The sequence below is a fragment of the Panonychus citri genome, unplaced genomic scaffold, assembly GCF_014898815.1.
Source record: "Panonychus citri isolate SS breed McGregor unplaced genomic scaffold, ASM1489881v1 Contig00104, whole genome shotgun sequence".
In the NCBI taxonomy this organism is placed as follows: Eukaryota; Metazoa; Arthropoda; class Arachnida; order Trombidiformes; family Tetranychidae; genus Panonychus; species Panonychus citri.
The window spans coordinates 337,315-355,697 of NW_026515509.1; the positions used below are offsets into that span (position 1 = coordinate 337,315).

General features: G+C 30.7%; 1 protein-coding gene across 1 annotated transcript; it reads left to right on the top strand.

Moving 5' to 3' along the window:
• The first annotated feature begins 2 nt into the window (after nucleotides 1–2).
• Nucleotides 3–18,371, top strand: LOC128388931 (synaptotagmin 1-like). Its single transcript, XM_053348403.1, is given in 10 exon segments — nucleotides 3–1,256; nucleotides 1,259–1,345; nucleotides 10,804–10,932; nucleotides 11,000–11,074; nucleotides 11,903–11,995; nucleotides 12,368–12,426; nucleotides 15,169–15,283; nucleotides 16,089–16,230; nucleotides 16,609–16,906; nucleotides 16,973–18,371. Coding segments are annotated over 9 exon segments (1,611 nt in total). The 5' UTR covers nucleotides 3–641; the 3' UTR covers nucleotides 16,905–16,906; nucleotides 16,973–18,371.
• Nucleotides 18,372–18,383: the final 12 nt, after the last annotated feature.

Sequence of the window (18,383 nt, forward strand, 5' to 3'; positions counted from 1 at the left end):
TCTCTCTCTCTCTCATACACACACTTTCTCTCATCTTATCATCCTCATCCTTTCTTATCATTTCTCTCTCTCTCTCTCTCTCTCTCATCTTCTTCCTCATTTTCACAATCCAAATAACCAATAGTGATTCATTCAACTGTTGTTGATTCCAACAAGTTGATCATCTTTAAGTTTGTTTATCATTAGTTTTGATTATTTCTCCTCATCATCTGCTTATCATCATTAATGTCCAATAATTATAACCCTTTAATGATGATCAAATGAATGATCCCTTTAATTGTAATCGATCAATAATCAAATTATCAACAGAAAAGAAAACATTAACTTAATTTATCATTGAAAAGGTTAACCTCCTAAATGGAAACCATAAAGTAAAACTTGGATATATTTTCACCTTGGGAATTAATCAATTGATCAAATTTTTCTCTCTCTTTATTTCATATCATAAAAATAAGTTGGTTAATAAGTTGATCATCATCATCATTAAACTTTCATCAGTCAGTTAATTTGTGACACTCTTTTTGTATTATATTATCATCGTCATCTTCATCACTCCATCAATCATAATTCATTCATCATTCACACTGTTGAGATTTCCATCAATCCTGAGTTCTTGAAAACAACAACAAAAACAACAGAAAATGCCTCCAATGTCCACTCATGTCCGTTCAGTTCGAAGTGTTGGTCCAAGTTCATCGGCGAAAAATTCATCAACTGATCAGATCGTAAATAATTTGTCTCAATCTTTCATCGAAAACACCACAGAATCAACATCACCAAGTTTCGGAGAGACATCAACATTTCAATTATCATCAGATGAACCATCAGATTGGCCAATTGCGGTAAATGAGACACCAGGTACACTTGAACCTAAATTGATGGGTATATTTGAATTATCAGCATCTCCATCATTTACAACTACAAATCGACCAGCACCGGTTATAACTACTCCGTCACAGATATCATTTCCTCCGCCAATCTCATCATATTCAAATAAAACCCACAAAATGGCCCAGGGTGGTAATAGTAAAGGTTTAGAGTTAGGTGGTGGTCAGTCTTTGAATAGCAGATATAATGTTCAGGATAATTCTGATCCTGAATACATGGGAAAGGGTAGAGAATTTGTTGATGATATTTCCTCGGCATCTCATATGCCCGTTTGGAGTGTCCTTTTCGTCCTAATGGTCAGCGGTGGTGTTTGTGTGCTAATTTTTTACTGTTGTCTTCATAAATGGTGGAAACGGTGGAGGCCATCGGTGGCATTGGTGATAAGGGTAAAGGGTTAATACCTGGAAAGGTTGACCTCAAATCGGTTCAACTATTGGGACAAACTTACAAAGAAAAGGTAAATTCAAAGTCAATTCATTAATTCAACTTACAAATCTAATCAAATCAATTTCTATCATCTCTCTCTCTCTCTCTCCTCATTTTGCAAATTTAAATTAATCAATTACTGTAATTGATTAGCTATTTACCTACATAACAATCAAACTTTCCTTTGACTTTAATCATTTCAATCAATATGACTGATTGTTTGTTTACAACAATCAAAATCAATCAAATGATTTGTGTGTTTATTTTTTGTTTCCTTTGACTTTTAAATTAATTGATTAACTTTCAAGTTAATTGTTGGATTGATTTGAAAAGGTTTCAAATTAATATAAGTCTTCAGATGATATAATCTGATTGCTAATTTCAAACTTTAATCAACTTTGGCTTCAATTTGGTAAAAGTAAACAATCAATTTTAAATATTACAATTTATTGATTCATTTTTAACGATATGACAATTTATTGATTTATATTATTGAAAATCAATGATTTCTATATTATGATTCAAATGATATAATGATCAAGATAATTAACTTATGTAAATTGACAATTTGATTAGCGAGTTACTTTTAATTACAATTAACTTTTTTTTCTTCTCATATAATTGTCACATTTTCTTATCATTTGATTGATAATTAATTTCAAATTATATGAACTTGAAAATTGAATTAACTAATTACATTGTAATCCACTCAATCAATGTAATTACCTAATTAATTGACTATATTTAAACTTAATTAGTTGATTAACGAAATAGTTATACCAATTTTTAAATTTTTAGTCGAAAACAAAAAGTTAAATCAAATCAATTGATTGATTTTTTTTGTTCATCTCATGAAAGTGATTCTAATTGTAAATTTCAATATTGATCAACTAATTGTTTACCAATATAATAACAATTTATGCCCAACAATCAACAAAACAATTAACATTTCTCACCATTAACCTTTGATAATCGTTAATGACAATGAAAATATCCAAATAAAAGTAACATTAGTTAATATAATTAAATTTGATTGTGACATTCTGACTGGTTAATTAAGGTCAAAATTAATTAATAACAATTAGTAAATAGTTGGAAATAGTGAATTAATTATAAATGATTACATCTTGACAATTAACCAAATGATTACCTAATTGTTTAGTTAATTCCTGTTGTTGCTCAGAGAATCATTAATTTTCATGATAAACAATTGAACTTTTATTTTATTTTTTCATCTTCATCTTCATCTATAAATATATATTGTTTGGTGAATCTTCATCTCGAGTATTCTGAACTGTTCAGAACATTTTTATCGATCGATTTGTAGTTTAAGAGCAAGATAAACTTTTATGTTCTAAGACAAAAATATTCGAGGACTTTTCTGGATTCTACTTGATGAGATTGACTTGTTGCTTGTTCTCGTCATCATAATAAATAATCATCATGATGATGATCATTTGGAAGATGATGGATGATAGAGATTCAGATTATTCTGATTATTCTGGTTAATTTAGTTCTTCTAATTCAATGATTAACTTTTGCTTTTCCGAAAAGAAAACTTTCTCATACAACCTTAATTGTGATTCCGATATTTTCACACTTTTCTCATTCTAATCTAAAGGTAAAGGTAACAATCTAAATCTATGTTAATTGAATAATATGATAATCAGAGTTAATTGTTGTTTACTTTTATTTAGTTGACGATAATTTAATTTGATTGTAATCACTTTGATTCTCTCATTTGATTTAACATAAGTTTTTTTGCTTCTCTTCCTAATCTATTGTTTCCTAGGAAATTATTTCTATTTTAAATTGATTGTTACAATTTAATTTTCTATCAATAGATTTGATAGTCTTTTCTTTGTGTGAATTAGGGTTGGACATCGATGGGTCAGTAGACATAATTGTTTGTAATTATCATGAAAACTTCGTATCGATTGAACTTCGATTATTATGACAAGGAAAGAAAAGTTCTAATGACGAAAAGGAAGTAATTCAATTTGGACATTTAATTGTTTTCTTCAATCAATATAATTCACAGAGAGATAATTAAAATTGATTGTTAAGTGAGAGAGAGAGAGAGAGAAACTTAAAGAGAAAATAATTTTTGTTTCTTATCGTCTGTGAAATTATTTGATTGAAACTTCTTGATTCAGTTGATTAACATGATAACCAAATTGTTGTGATCAAAATTTGACAGTTTATCAAATGAAAATGTTACCTTTAAGTACAACTGAGCTAACTAATGCTCAAAATGGTGAATTAACTGACCCTTCAAGGGTAAAAGATGATGATTGGTCAAATTACCGTTACAATCAGTTTAATCAGCAACAATTAACTTGTTCAGCTAAACATTCAATGGTTAATTATCATCGATACAGTGGATTACAAGTTAGTGGTAATAATTATCATCGAACACCATCTTATATAATGAAAGGGCCTAATCGATATGGTCAACGAGTTATCAGATCATTTAATCGAGGTGCTCCTAGAACAGGTCACGAGAACGAGTCAGCTGAACCACGACACCGACGAATCTCAATGGTTTTCAGCTATATGGGGGGTTTCATTTTCGCTCTACTTATAACTCGTTCATTTTTACACTTCGAAACAACGACCAACGTTTACATTCAAAATCCTCAGAGTTCTGAACTTCCGGCGACCTCATTTTGTTTCTTTTACGATCTAAAAGATCACCTTCATTTTACTCAGCAACATGTAAAGGGAAAAGATGTCGATGGTTATGTTAATCTAACGAATAAAAATTTGGACCAAATTAACCAAGAGTTACCCAAATTCAGTGAATTCGTGAAAAGCTGCGAGGTCCTTGTCGATAACGATAAGTACCAAACATGTTTATCGGTCAATCGACAGCCTGTTGTCAAATATTTGAGCTTATACTCGAAATGTTATACAATGTTCGAGTTTATTAATCCACCGAGAAAATATCAAAACGTGAGATTGGTTCGAATTGGCTACTTAGTGTTACCCTTAATGTTTCACGAATTTCGACTGGAAAAGTAGGAATTTTTCTGACCCATTCAACGGAAGAGCTCGATGAGTCTCTGGGTAACCCGTCATTCCTTCAGTTCGATATTAAGGATAATAATAGAGCGACCGTAACCTATGAACGAACCGTTATTTATAAACTTCCACCGCCTTACAATTCAAATTGTTTCGATTATGAATCATTGCCATGCAAAAATCGAGCGACTTGTATTCGAAGGTGCATTAGGGAAAAATCTTTCGAAGGTTCTAAGGCTTGGGTTAATCGAAGATACGTTCAGCTAGATGAGTTCTATTATTCTGGCCGATTTGGAATTGAAGATGAAACAAATTATACCGAATATTGTTTTCGAAAGTTTCCCAGTGAACCTTGTATCGATTATCTTTACAACGCTATTATGGCCTCACAATTTCTTTCACCTTTTGCCGATAATCAAACGTTCCAGATTAATGTGGCCTATCCCCTTGGAATGGAGACAATTGTTGAATATAAAGAGTTTCAATCGCTTATGGATTATATTTGCTTTGTTTCAAGTATCGTTAGTCTCTGGACGGAAGCCTCAATGATACGAATCTCTGAGTCCCTGTTGGACATTTGTACTCGACTTTTACTTAGATTCTTACAAGCCGAGCACATTAATGGCTATGCAATCGGCTCAAGTGGTGCTAACGATGCTAATCCAAAGTCAGCTCATATCAACACTTTAATTATATCAAACAACACAAATAACGACGGTGACAGTGGAGGTGAGGGTAGGGCGGGAATAGTTAATACACCCAATCGACTGACGGTTAAAAGTAGCCGGGAAGTTAGAAATGCTAACGACGATTCGACCATTGGTCTTACTGGTATCGAAAATGAAGTTGATCAAACTATCCAAGACAAAATGGTCAAAATCCGAAATTCATGATATTTACAGGTCGTTTTCTGTCCAATCTCACAGACCAAATTACTTTAGATGAGAAATTCTTTTAATTAGTTAATGACATTAAATCTAATTCGTCTTTACCGTTATTTCAAACTCGTAAATAATAATAAATTAACTTGTATTTTCGACACAAAGAATATTATTGTTTACAAAAACTGAATAAATTCTTGAAATCGACTATTATATCTTCGAGGATTTTAATTGTTCATCTTGTCGCGTTTTCGATTAATATTAGAACATTTTCCTCTTCTAAATCTTTGATGGGAATTTTTCCTCATTTCAAGAAATTTAATTATCGATATTAAAGTAATTAGATAATAATAAGAAAAATATTTTTCGTTGACTATTTTCACCTTGACAACAATTGAATTGGTAGCTTTTACTTGGACATTTCCGTTCCCAGTAACAGGATACAATTATATCGACCCACTAAGATGGGAAAATAAGTTAATTGTTGTTAAGTTGATTGTCATTCCAACCATTACAATCAACTAATCATTTGAAAAGTTTAACAACAAGTGAAAAGGTTGCATTTCTTATATATCTAAGTGTTATTTTAGCGTAAACATGAAACTCAGGCCATTTCGAGATTTGAATGACCATAGATTGTCCAATGATGAGAACTTTGAAAATATTCGAGCAACGGGAAACAATTGGTCGAAACTTAGATATTACACTTTAAATCGTCAATACCTTCGACATCGAAATCCGTCACCTCGACACTCGATTAGTTTACCAGCTCGATATTCGGTCGGTGTTGCTCCTAATCTTCCGCTTGGTCGGCAATCAATGCCAGTGATATCGTTGCAAGATCGTAGACAAATCAAACGTTTACGAAGAAATCCTCGACATCGGCTTATTGCAACCACTTTCAGTTATATCGGCGGTTTCATTTTCGCTCTTGTAATCACCAGATCATTTTTACAGTTCGATACAACCACCAATGTTTTCATTCGTATGCCTCCAGTATCTGAACTTCCAGCGACCTCATTTTGTTTCTTCTATTCACTTGAAAATCTTCACTTCGAACCTGCCAGTAAATTTGATAGTAAAGCGACTACCGGAAGATTGACCAACATGAACCTCGCAGAGATAAACAAACATTTACCTTCTTTCCAAGAGTTTGTCGTCGACTGTAAAGTTCTAGTAGATAACTCTGAATATCGAACTTGCCTTTCAGTTAATCGACAACCAGTGGTCAAGTATTTAAGTCTCTTCAGTAAGTGTTACACAATGTTTGAGAGTTTAGACCCACCGGTAACTTATGATCGAATCGGTATCGGTTCTAATTGGATATTAGATGTAATTCTTAATGTTTCTCGAATTTCAACCAACCGGGTGGGAATTTTTCTAACCCACACCACCGAGGAACTTGATGAGTCCCTAGGTAATCCGTCATTTCTACAATTTAACACGGAAGTAAATAACCAAGCGATAGTGACCTATGAACGAACCGTTATAAAGAAACTTCCACCGCCTTTTGATTCTAAATGTTTCAATTATGATCTATTATCATGTAAGAATCGAGCAACATGTATTCGAAGGTGTATCATGGAAAAATCTTTCGAAGGTTCTAAAGCTTGGGTTAGTCGAAGATACGTTCGACTTGATGACATTTACTTACCAGGTCGATTTGGAATTGAAGATGAAAGCAATTATACAGAATTTTGCGCGAAAAAATTTTCGTCTGAACCCTGTACCGATTATCTCTACAACGCGAATATGGCCTCACAATTTTTCTCACCTTTTCGAGACAACAGTACCTTCCAAATTAATGTGGCCTATCCCATCGGTATGGAGACAACCGTTGAATACGTTCAACTGCAAACTTTAATGGACTTTTTCTGCCTGGTGTCGAGTATCATTAGCCTTTGGACGGAAGCTTCAATGATCCGAATCTCGAGGACAACTTTGAACATTAGCTCCAAGTTGATCTTACGATTGGTCCATTCACACCTAGAGGATGAAATTGACGAGGAAAATGAATCAAATCATCATGTCCATCAACAAATTTCCATGGTTACCCAAGGTGTGGGTGGAAGAGATCATCTCATACGAGGTGAAAGTGATGAAGAAAAAGTGAATTATCAAATTCCTGATGTTTCCAGAAGATTTTCAGTTCGAAATAACTTGAAACCAGTTTATTTACGTTGATGAACATTTCGAATAGTTATATAATTATTAATTACTATAAGAAAAGAAAACAATCCATTACGAATTGTCAAAATGCTGAGAATTCAATTTATTTTTTATTCAACAGATTTTATTATTATCATGATATAAAATTAAATGATTGATTGATTACCATCAATTGGTAAGAAATTGTTTACTTTTCACATAAATGATTATCACCAATTGGTCAGTATTGATTGTTGATTGTGTCCAGTTTAATACTGTGAAGGTCAAATGATTTTCAATCAATAACAATTAGATTGAAATCTAAACAATTTATATCGTTTCTTTTATCGAGAACAACATTTCCATCAGTTGGTGTTTCGATTTTAACTTAATTTGTTTAGAACTTTTTTTTCCATCCTCTTCGATATGTATGGTCGACCTCGAATTGGTAAATATTCAAAGAATAATTCTTTAAGTCGTTTGAGAATAATTAATGAGCCAATAATTACCAATTATAGTGCCGAAATTAATCAAAGTTTATCATTAACATCACAGGAAAATGGACAATCAAGTAAACTTTTATTTAGATTATCAAAGGGATGGTCAATATTAAAGAAGTTGTGGTCATTTTGTGTAAAACTATTCGTGTTACTTGGTGGTGCATTTGGAATCATCATTTTTACAGTGATTTTCCTTCAATTTAGAACCAAAATTAGTGTTAATATCGAAACACCCGATAAGTATCAACTTCCCTCGATTTCGTTGTGTTTTATTTACAATAGTCAAATGGCAACTCTAAAGTCATCTTCTCGAACAGACAAAAAATCAACCATCAATAATCTGACAGAATTGAATTTACGAGAAATCGATCAGCATTTACCTTCATATTCAGAGTTTGTCCATAATTGCGAGGTTCTAATTAGTAATGATACCTATCGAAATTGTTCAATTGCCAATAATAAAACAGTCAGAGCATTTTTAAGTTTTCGCTCAAAGTGTTACACATTATTTGATTTTCACGATTCTTCAATTGAATATGATAAACATGAAATCTCTTTAGATGGTATTATACGAGTTGATCTTAACACTTCACGAATTTCGAGCAAAAAGTGGGTATCTTCTTAAGCCACCCCACTGAAGAGCTCGACCGATTCTCGTGGCAACCATCATTTATACACTTTGATACGAAAAGTGAATACCCAAATCAAATTGTGACCTTCAAACGTACCAGTATTCAAAAACTTCCTCCACCTTATAATTCAGATTGTTTCAACTACGAAACATTAGAATGTAAAAGTCGAGTGACTTGCCTTCAACAATGTATCATTAATGAGACACAGAGAGCGTCAAAATATTGGAATATTGAAAGATACATTCCTCTAAATGAGAAGTCTCTCTCAGGTCACTTTGGAACGGTAAACGAGACGACCCATGTCAAGAACTGTACCAGTTTATATCCAAAAGATCCTTGTATCAGTTATATTTACACGACACAATCAACGTCCAATTATTATAAAACCAAAGGTCCAAGTGAAATATTTCACATAAGAATCGCTTATCCCAATAGACTACAGACCATTATAAAGTACGAACCTGACCCAAACCCGGTCGAGTTTATTAGCGCAATATTTAGTATAACCAGTCTATGGGTGAGCCTTTCGGTGCACCAACTTTTCACCAGAATTTGTAAGAGAAATTGTCGAAATTGATTCAGCCAATCAGATGGACGAAATTAAGTTATTCCTGTTGATTACTATTTGGAATGGTCATCAAGTGTATTCATGTCCATGTAAATTCATTCAAAAGTTCATTATGATAAATACTGTTATTCATTTCTCACTCAGATAACTATCAGAACTGAATTAAACATAACCTATCTTAAAGTAAATAATATAAATCTCAGATTTCAGTTGTGTGAGTAAAAAAATGATAAATTCAGTAAACATGAATCTTATTATTATAATCATCAGATTACATTATTGTTATTACTTGGGAATGAATTATAATCATGATGATTTCAAACAAACTGCTTTTTAAAATCCAAGGACGTGAATCCAGAGGGTATTCATCATCTGATATAATACAAAATAACAACAACAGCAAGAAAAAAAAGGTTCAGGGTATTAACTGAATCCATTGTTAGTTGATAATCTGAATTCTGTGTTCAGATTATCAGAACTATTCCCCAACTCATGGCTTTTTTACTCCTTCAAAAGGATGAAAAGTTTTCTTTTCATTTGAGAATTTTTGTTCCTCATCATCATGAAATTGAAATGATTTCTAAAATTTAAATGGTTCATGGTGATTCTCAGTTCTGTCTAACCAATTGTTTGATTCATGATTGTTGAAGGTGTTATTGTTATCCCAATGATTCCAATCAATTCCAAGTAAATTGTAAGTTTCACCGAAAGCAAAAAAAGCCTTTGGGTGGGAAGTACTTCTAGTTATGGTGGTTGTGAATCGTTTCCATGGTGGTATTGGATAAAAAAGTTCTAATACAAAATCCCGAGAGAAAAAGATGAAGAACAAAAAAAGAAAAGAAAAACTTTCTCTTTTTCTTTCTCTCTCTTCATTTAGAGTTACATATTGTTCATGATTCTTTCATGTGAATCATTATCATCATGCTCAAGGTAAATTCATCTAATTAGTCAAAGCTAATCAATCATTAGAAGACAAGAGAGAAAATAATAACCGAATTAAATATTTCACCTTCTTAATCCAGTTCACCTTAAGGATAATCGTCTAGATGACTGATGAGTTTCATCGTGAAATATAATCATCATGAGAATTGATAGTTTCCATATTTAGGAATTACTTGTTACCATGATTACCATTCAATTGATTCACATTCATCATTTCCGATCGATGGTTAAATATATAATTTATATTAAGATGTAATAATAATAATAATAATAATAGTTCTGGTTCATGGAAACATTATTATTATCATGATGAAATAAAAAGTTCATGATAAATAAATTGCTAGGATATCATTTTCAATCTGAATCAGTTTCAACACCACAACTTATTTTTATCCTAGTTCTGAGTATCATGGTTATCGTTAATTGTCATCATGAGTCTGATCATTTAATGATAGAAATGATCAAGATTTCACTGAACGAAAGGTCAAAGCTTAAAATTAACTGTTGGAATTTAATTATGTCCTAATTACTGACCAGTAAAAAAAATCTCAAGACGAGTTCAAAGGACTCGAACCTGAATGAATATGAAAAATTCAAATGATTCATTCAAATTGTTCATTGGAATTGAATATCTTGTAATATATTAAATTTGAATGGAAAATTGGGAAATTTGATATTTTCCATCTCTTCAGGTTGTAATCTGATTTGATTTGATTCTTTTTGTTGGAAAATCTTGTAACAATTTAATTGTTGTTTTAAATTTTTTACTCTTTCGCAATCAATTAACTAATTAGATTCAACCTGATCAGGAAGAGTTAACAACAAACATGGAGGAACAAGCAGAAGACAAAGATTCAACTCGAAGTGAAGTTAAATTGGGCCGATTACAATTTAAAATTGATTATGATTTTAATCAAAATAATGTAAGTTAATCTTGGGGATAGTTAATTGTGTTGATTAGCTAATTAACTTTTCCCTTGTATTCATTAGCTTTCAGTTACTGTAATTCAAGCTGAGGAGCTTCCAGGATTAGATCTGAGTGGAACCAGTGATCCTTATGTAAAGGTTGGTACGACAATTAAATCAATTGATTAACAATCAGCTAATTAATTTACATAAAAATATAATATCTCAATCAATCGTTGAATAAACAATTGCTAATCTATTCAGTAATCAAGAAAATTGTTCATCAACATGATTATTACTATTAGTATGTCGAAATCAATATTGAACAATTAAATCCTTAATCAAGGTGAAAACATGACGATGATAATTGAACAATGATTAGCATCGTCATCAGGGATAATCTAACGGGAAATACAATCCAATGATTTAGTATTTTCATTCAGGATTAGTGAGATTAGAAAAAAAATTCACATTAATCGGAAATACTTTAAAGATTATCAGTTAATCATCATCATCATTTTGTATAACATGTTTCATATATCATGGTGATCTGAACTCACGATAATCATGAACATTTTGTGATTCTATTAATAATATTGATTCAGTTGAGATGAGATTTTGTTTTTATTGTCTCTTAATCATGAGAATCGGTTATTACCCTGAATTCATGGTAAATGAATACACATCCAACCAAACAAACACAATTGATGATTCTGTCAATAAAATCAAAATATTTACATGGAAATAATTTATTACCATGAAATTATCATATGATAATATCTGAACCTCTGAAATGAACAGTATATATTAAATCAATTGGCTGAATTGTTAAAAAAAGGAATCACCTTAACTCACTTATTAATTGCGATATCATGTTGATTAACTTGAAACTTTTTTCTCCCTGTAAAAATGATACTAAACTCAATGGGAAATTGATTGGACTCATAATTTTCATGGCGTTGGCAATAAAAATAAACAAATGCTTAGGTTTATCTACTTCCGGATAAGAAGAAAAAATTTGAAACTAAAGTTCATCGGAAAACATTGAACCCAGTTTTCAATGAGACTTTTGTTTTTAAGGTAACTGACCACTTCCTTTTCACACTTGACCATTCATTTACTTTTTAATAACAGAGATAATCCCTTTTCTCTCTGCATGATAACAGTTGAATGAGAATCATGAATAATTTTCAGAATGAAAAATAGTAAAACTTTGATATTTATTGACCATTTAAATCAGTAATCTGATTGATGGAAATGAAGATATTTGAGTTTCCATGAAGATGAATCTGTAAATGGTTGATTATCTCATGATAAAAAGATATCATGAGTTTATCATGTTGATCATTTTCTCAGTTGGAATTGATGATTTCTCTCTGTGGTCAATAATGTTGATATAAAAATAGAAATTTTCTCATGATAATCTCTTTCTTTCCCACTCATTGACCACAGGTCACCTATTCAGAGATAACCAGTAAAACTTTGGTATTTGCAGCCTATGATTTTGACAGGTAAGTTCATTGAATATGTTTTAAAACTTTTCTCCATGAAAATCCCCCATTGAATTATTATCATGTGAAGAGCTAGAGGTTTCATGGAAATCTAATACAATCTAATGTAATATTAGTTGATCACTAAATTGATAATCTTTGGTGATATAATCAATATAATCATCATGAATTTTCATGAGAAAATTTTTCTCATCACAAAATTCTTGCTGATGGAACTGATTTATCAGAGGAACTTTTCCCCTCTCTCCATTATGATGAAAATCAATTAGTTGTACTAAAGGTGGGGAAAGCTAATCAATATTCACTCCCAGGTAAACATCATGTTCATTAGGATGATAAGATTAATTAGATTTATCGTCTTGAGTCAACAGAATTTTTTTTCTCTCTTCTTCAGATCAAATTTCAAGTTCGAAATGATATCGATTTTCTCTCTCTCTCTCGGTAATCTTTATGTACTCTTGTTGCTAACTAACAGTTCTAGAATTCACTTGGCTCAGAATTACTCATCTTAGAATTTGCTTCTTAGAGATAAAATTGAGTTAATTTAATTGCCATAGTTATTATTGATCACCAACTGATTCCCATCGAAACTAATGATGAAATTTCAAGTCTCATGGAAACCATGATAATCTAATGTGACTCGTTTGAATGATCAAGTGAAATTGAAACTGTATCAATAACAAATCGATCACAAATTTAAAGGTAATCGTAACAATTAGATAAGTTGATTGAGAATCAATTTGACTTGTTGATTGGCGTAAAATTGAAAGAGTTAATCATTGAGATATTTAATTTTCCATCTAAATTGTGACTGATGAATTTTCCAGTTACAATGTTGACTTTTCACCTTCTTCAGTGGGTGTAGGATGAAAGTGGGTGTAAATTTTACATGATGATGACAAGATAACAGGGGGAAATATGATGTTGTTGAAAATTCTGAGAGAAGTTTTTTTTTTCCTCAATGAAACCATTACATGCTAATGGCGAAGCATTTTTGTCAACCCTTTCAGCTCTTCTATCATCAGCATCATCATGTATTTATATTCATTTTCATTCCAAATTAATGAACTTACATGAAAACATGAAAAGAGGATGAAAGAGAAAAACAAGATTCCAACTAAATTGAATTTTCCATTAAACAATATATACGGTGAAAAAGTAAACAAACAACAAGTTGAAATTCTGATTGAAAATGAATATTTCATCAGAATCCTCATGAACTTTTTTTTCTCGACTTTTCTTTTCCTTCTAAGGATATTATTGTTTGCTCTTGATTGAATACACACCAAGAACATAAAGTCATCACTTCCTACTTTTCATTATCTATCATCATCAACGATTCTCTACTTTTTTTTTGTTCTAAGAATATTTTTCGAATATTAGTTTTTTCTTCTCGAGAAAAAAAGTTTCGAACAATCAAAATTTTCTAAGTGTAAACAAGGTTAGACATGTTATCATGATGATGACGATGATTACTAGGATTTCATCATGTTCCATGATGAAATCTCTTGAAACTCTAATCTCATGGTAATTTGTCTATCAAAGAGAGAGAGAGACATCATTTCGAAAAAGTTTTTTTCGAGCTTAAAAATTGTTCCAAAATCTTAATTACCTGAAGATTTAATACTTTGATTCATTCTCAGAACTTCTAGAACTTTGAGAAGATTTTTCTTCTACTTGAGAATCGAAACTTATTTCAGATTCTTTGAGATTAAATAAAAGTTGTATAATCAAAATTAGTTATTGAAAATTGTTCGATATTCAATTGAGTTTTTTATCGATTTTTCCCCATTAATTGAACATTTGAAACTCTTTCTTGTCAACAAATTTGAAAAAATCTCAGCTTTAAACTCATTAATTAAGATAATTAAATATCCCATTAAAGACTAATGACATTTTAATTACTTAATCTTGTTTCTAATCTTAATTGTTGGAAACAATTAGGATATGATTGAGAGTTTGAGTTGAATATTGAAATTTTCAATGTAATTGATTTAAAGTACGTTAAGTTCAATGGTTGAGAGTTCAATAGTTTATAACTGATTCATCATGAAAGAACCTTGGATCAGCATGTTGATTGTACCTTGGAACTTTCATTTCCAATATGAATGATAATCAAACATTTTGGAAGAAAATTTTTCTTCTCATTCTTTTCAAGAACAAGATATTATTCATTTAACACACGCTCATGGAGAACGATAAAAAGCTCAGTGAGAAAAGATAAAGAATAAAAAAGTTCTGACAATTATCATGATAACAAGAAAATGAAAAGTTCTCATAATTCTTAAAGTGGAGATTCTATTTTCTTCTTGATAGTTTCATATTCAGTTGTAAAGAGATAACAATAAGTTTCGTGCGAATAAATTTCATTCATTTTATTCACTCCCTGAAATAGAATTACAACTTTGCTGAATCAGAACTTTTCTTCACCTTTCTCAGTTATTATAATCTTTATCTCTTGTTGAGAAATTTTCTATTCCATTTCAAGATTTTCGTTACAATTTTCAAGTACATTTCATGGTGATTATCAAGTTGATTATATTTCCAAAATGTTCAGAATTTATATATTTATATACAGAGAAAAGTTCTGAGTTTTTTTTTCTTTGCATTTTCTTTCCCAATTGAAATTCTCGTTTTCGAATAAGAAAACTTTGTCAACAATCTAATATTAAAATCGATAAGAAAATAAACAAATAACAAAGTTCATCACATTATCGTCATGATCATTTCTCCATGTAACAGATTCTCGAAACATGATCAGATTGGTGAGATACGAATACCATTGAATACCATTGATTTAGCACAGACCATTGAAGAATGGAGAGACTTGACCAGTGCAGAAGGTGAACAAGGACAGGTAAGGTCATTCCAAATCCGACCCTTTAAACTGACCAATAGAAAATTAGATCAATCGAAACTCGAAGAAAAATAAATCAACTCAACTCATTCAATTCCAAGTGAATTATATTATCAAATTTAAAACAAATAGAAATCAATTGTTATCATCATCATCTCATCTTGTAATTGTTTTCCAAACAATCAATTGATTTACTTTTCTATTTGTTTTCATTGTATTAAATTGATTCACCTCTTGATGACATTGATTGTCACTGTTTTCACCTAATAATCAAGTTGTTGATATATAAAATTGATCATCTGATGAGTTTTGTTTTCTAGGTCATTGAAAATCAAATGATCAACTTAATCACCTTTACTCCAGGTATATTGGCTGTTGATTATCAGGTTAAATTGTGATAAATAATGTCTATCAAGTGATAATTACCATGATTAAACTGTCAACTACATAGAGTGTTAAAAAATAAAGGTTGATCCTTTTTTCCCTTGGATATTTAAATCGAGGTCATTTTAATTGTTAAAATTAACTCGCAATCATTTATATGATCATTAAAGTGTTAATAATGTCAATGAATTTACACTTGGAAGCTTTTACCTTGTCATTTGATTAGCATAATTATGATTAAATCATTTTGATTATCTAATTAACTTTTTTTTCCCATTTTTCCAATGACATTTCCGGTCCCCGTTCACGAATCTAATATAATATCATGTAAGTATCGAAATCAGGATCATGATCATGATTGTTGAACTTTTATTTGGAGTAATTGAAGTTTTTCTTACCATTTCCATTATTATTCTTAGAGCTTGGTGATATTTGCTTCTCACTTCGTTATGTTCCCACGGCGGGTAAACTGACGGTGGTCATTTTAGAGGCCAAAAATCTTAAGAAAATGGATGTTGGCGGCCTTTCCGATCCCTATGTTAAAATCGCTCTCATGTTAAATGGTAAATTTGTTTTCGAAACTTTTTATTTCTTCTAACATACTTGTTTGTTTGTTTTTCGAAACGAAACAAATTCTGAGAACTTTCAATCCTCAATCTCTTTGATATTATTTCAAAGTAATCAGATTAAATTGAGATTAGATTGTGATTCTATTTCTCATTGTTACTTTCAACCTTTTCGATTCTTTTTCTCTGTCCATGGAAAAAAAACAAAATTCTCAATGAAATGTTATTTTCTTTTCTTTCCACCCACAATATCACCAATTCATCTTGAAATAACAATCGATAAACTCTACTGGACACTTGCTCTTTGATAACAATAACAACAATTCTAATTGATTGTCGATATTTATAAACAAAAAAACAATTCTATTCTAAAAGGAAAACGGATTAAGAAGAAAAAAACTTCCATTAAAAAGTGTACCCTTAATCCCTATTATAATGAATCATTTACCTTCGAGGTTCCTTTTGAACAGATTCAAAAGGTTTACCTGATCATTACTGTTGTCGATTATGATAGAATCGGAACTTCAGAACCAATTGGAAAGGTGAATCTTGGTTGTAACGCAACGGGTACTGAACTACGACATTGGATGGACATGTTGGCCTCACCTCGACGTCCGATAGCCCAATGGCATTCACTTAAAGACCCAGATGACATCGGTGGCAAAGAGTAAATGTAAATCATCAAATCTATCAGATAATTAAGATATTCTAATTGTAATCCCTTCCAAATTTTCATCAAATTTAATCATCATCATAATCGTAATCATATAATACTTAATGAAAGGAAACCAAACATTGAGCTTTTCCCATGGTGAGAAAAAAAAATTACCAATTACTAAATTGTTACTCTTTCTAAATAAATCACTAAATTGTTAATTGTTGGTTTCAACTAACAATTAACTCAATGGATGAGTTTTATTTTACCAGTTAGAAAGTGTGATTAGTGATTGATCAATTTATCAAGTGATATAATTAATTGTTAACCAATTTACTAATTGATCTCTAATCAATATCCAACTTCCATTGAGATTTGTCATTGAAATTGTCAATGATTAGTAAATCAAATTGTCCAGAAAAAAAAATTAATTCATTTGTTTCCTCCTTTCACAATGATATTTAATTGTCACCAGAATTTAATTGATTATCCCAATTTCATTTGATTCCATAATTTTCACATTAATTAGTTAACCTTTCTAATCAATCAACTAATTTAAATTCATCAATAGTTAACAATTAACCTCCTTCCAAGATATCGGACATTATTATGTCCACAATTATAAATTAGTAATGATGACCAAACCCTATTGATTAAGTTAATGAAAAGTGAAAGGTGTGATAATGAGCAATTGACACAATTAAATTACTATAATTATTAATATCAATTTCTAATTAACGATCACAATTCAATACTTGTTACCAATTGTAAACCTGTTGACCAATTGACCATTTGTTACCTTTGTCAATGCCTTTAAACTTGAATATATTAATCATCTTGTTACCTTTTCATTTGTCTATGTGTTAAATTAACTTAATTGTCTTAATTGTGAGAAAATGTCATTTTTCCTATTCTTATATTTGAATACAATTATAATAATAATCAACTCACAATTCGTAACGTAATTAAAATCCTCAATTAAACTCAGTTTTTGTTTTGCTCTGACTTGAGAAATTAAGTCTTTACTTGAAGCTAGTGATAAGTGGACCAAAGGTCTTGACCAAAGGAACCAAATGAAAACCCAACACTTTAATTGACCAGTTAATTACAATTATTGGTTAATTGTTTAAAAGTTTTCACGTTAAAAAGGTTGGAAGTGTCAATAAAAGGCCAACAATTAAACTCATACCCCCTAATCTATCAAAACTAATACGAAATGACCAATACACCGAATGGATATTTGGACATTTGGTGGAAAATTTATTAAGTATTAATTAATTAATTCTATCGATTGATTTGATTATGTTGTTTACTTTCAATTGTAATTATAATTTCAAATGCAAGAATCAATGTAAATGCAATGCATCATAATCCCAATATCTTATCCCTCTGGAAAATTGTATTAACCATTAGTGATTTAATTTAATTGCTAACAAATGAACCTTAATTAACTCATACATTAAATATTGTGTTTTTAAGTTTATCCAATTTTTTT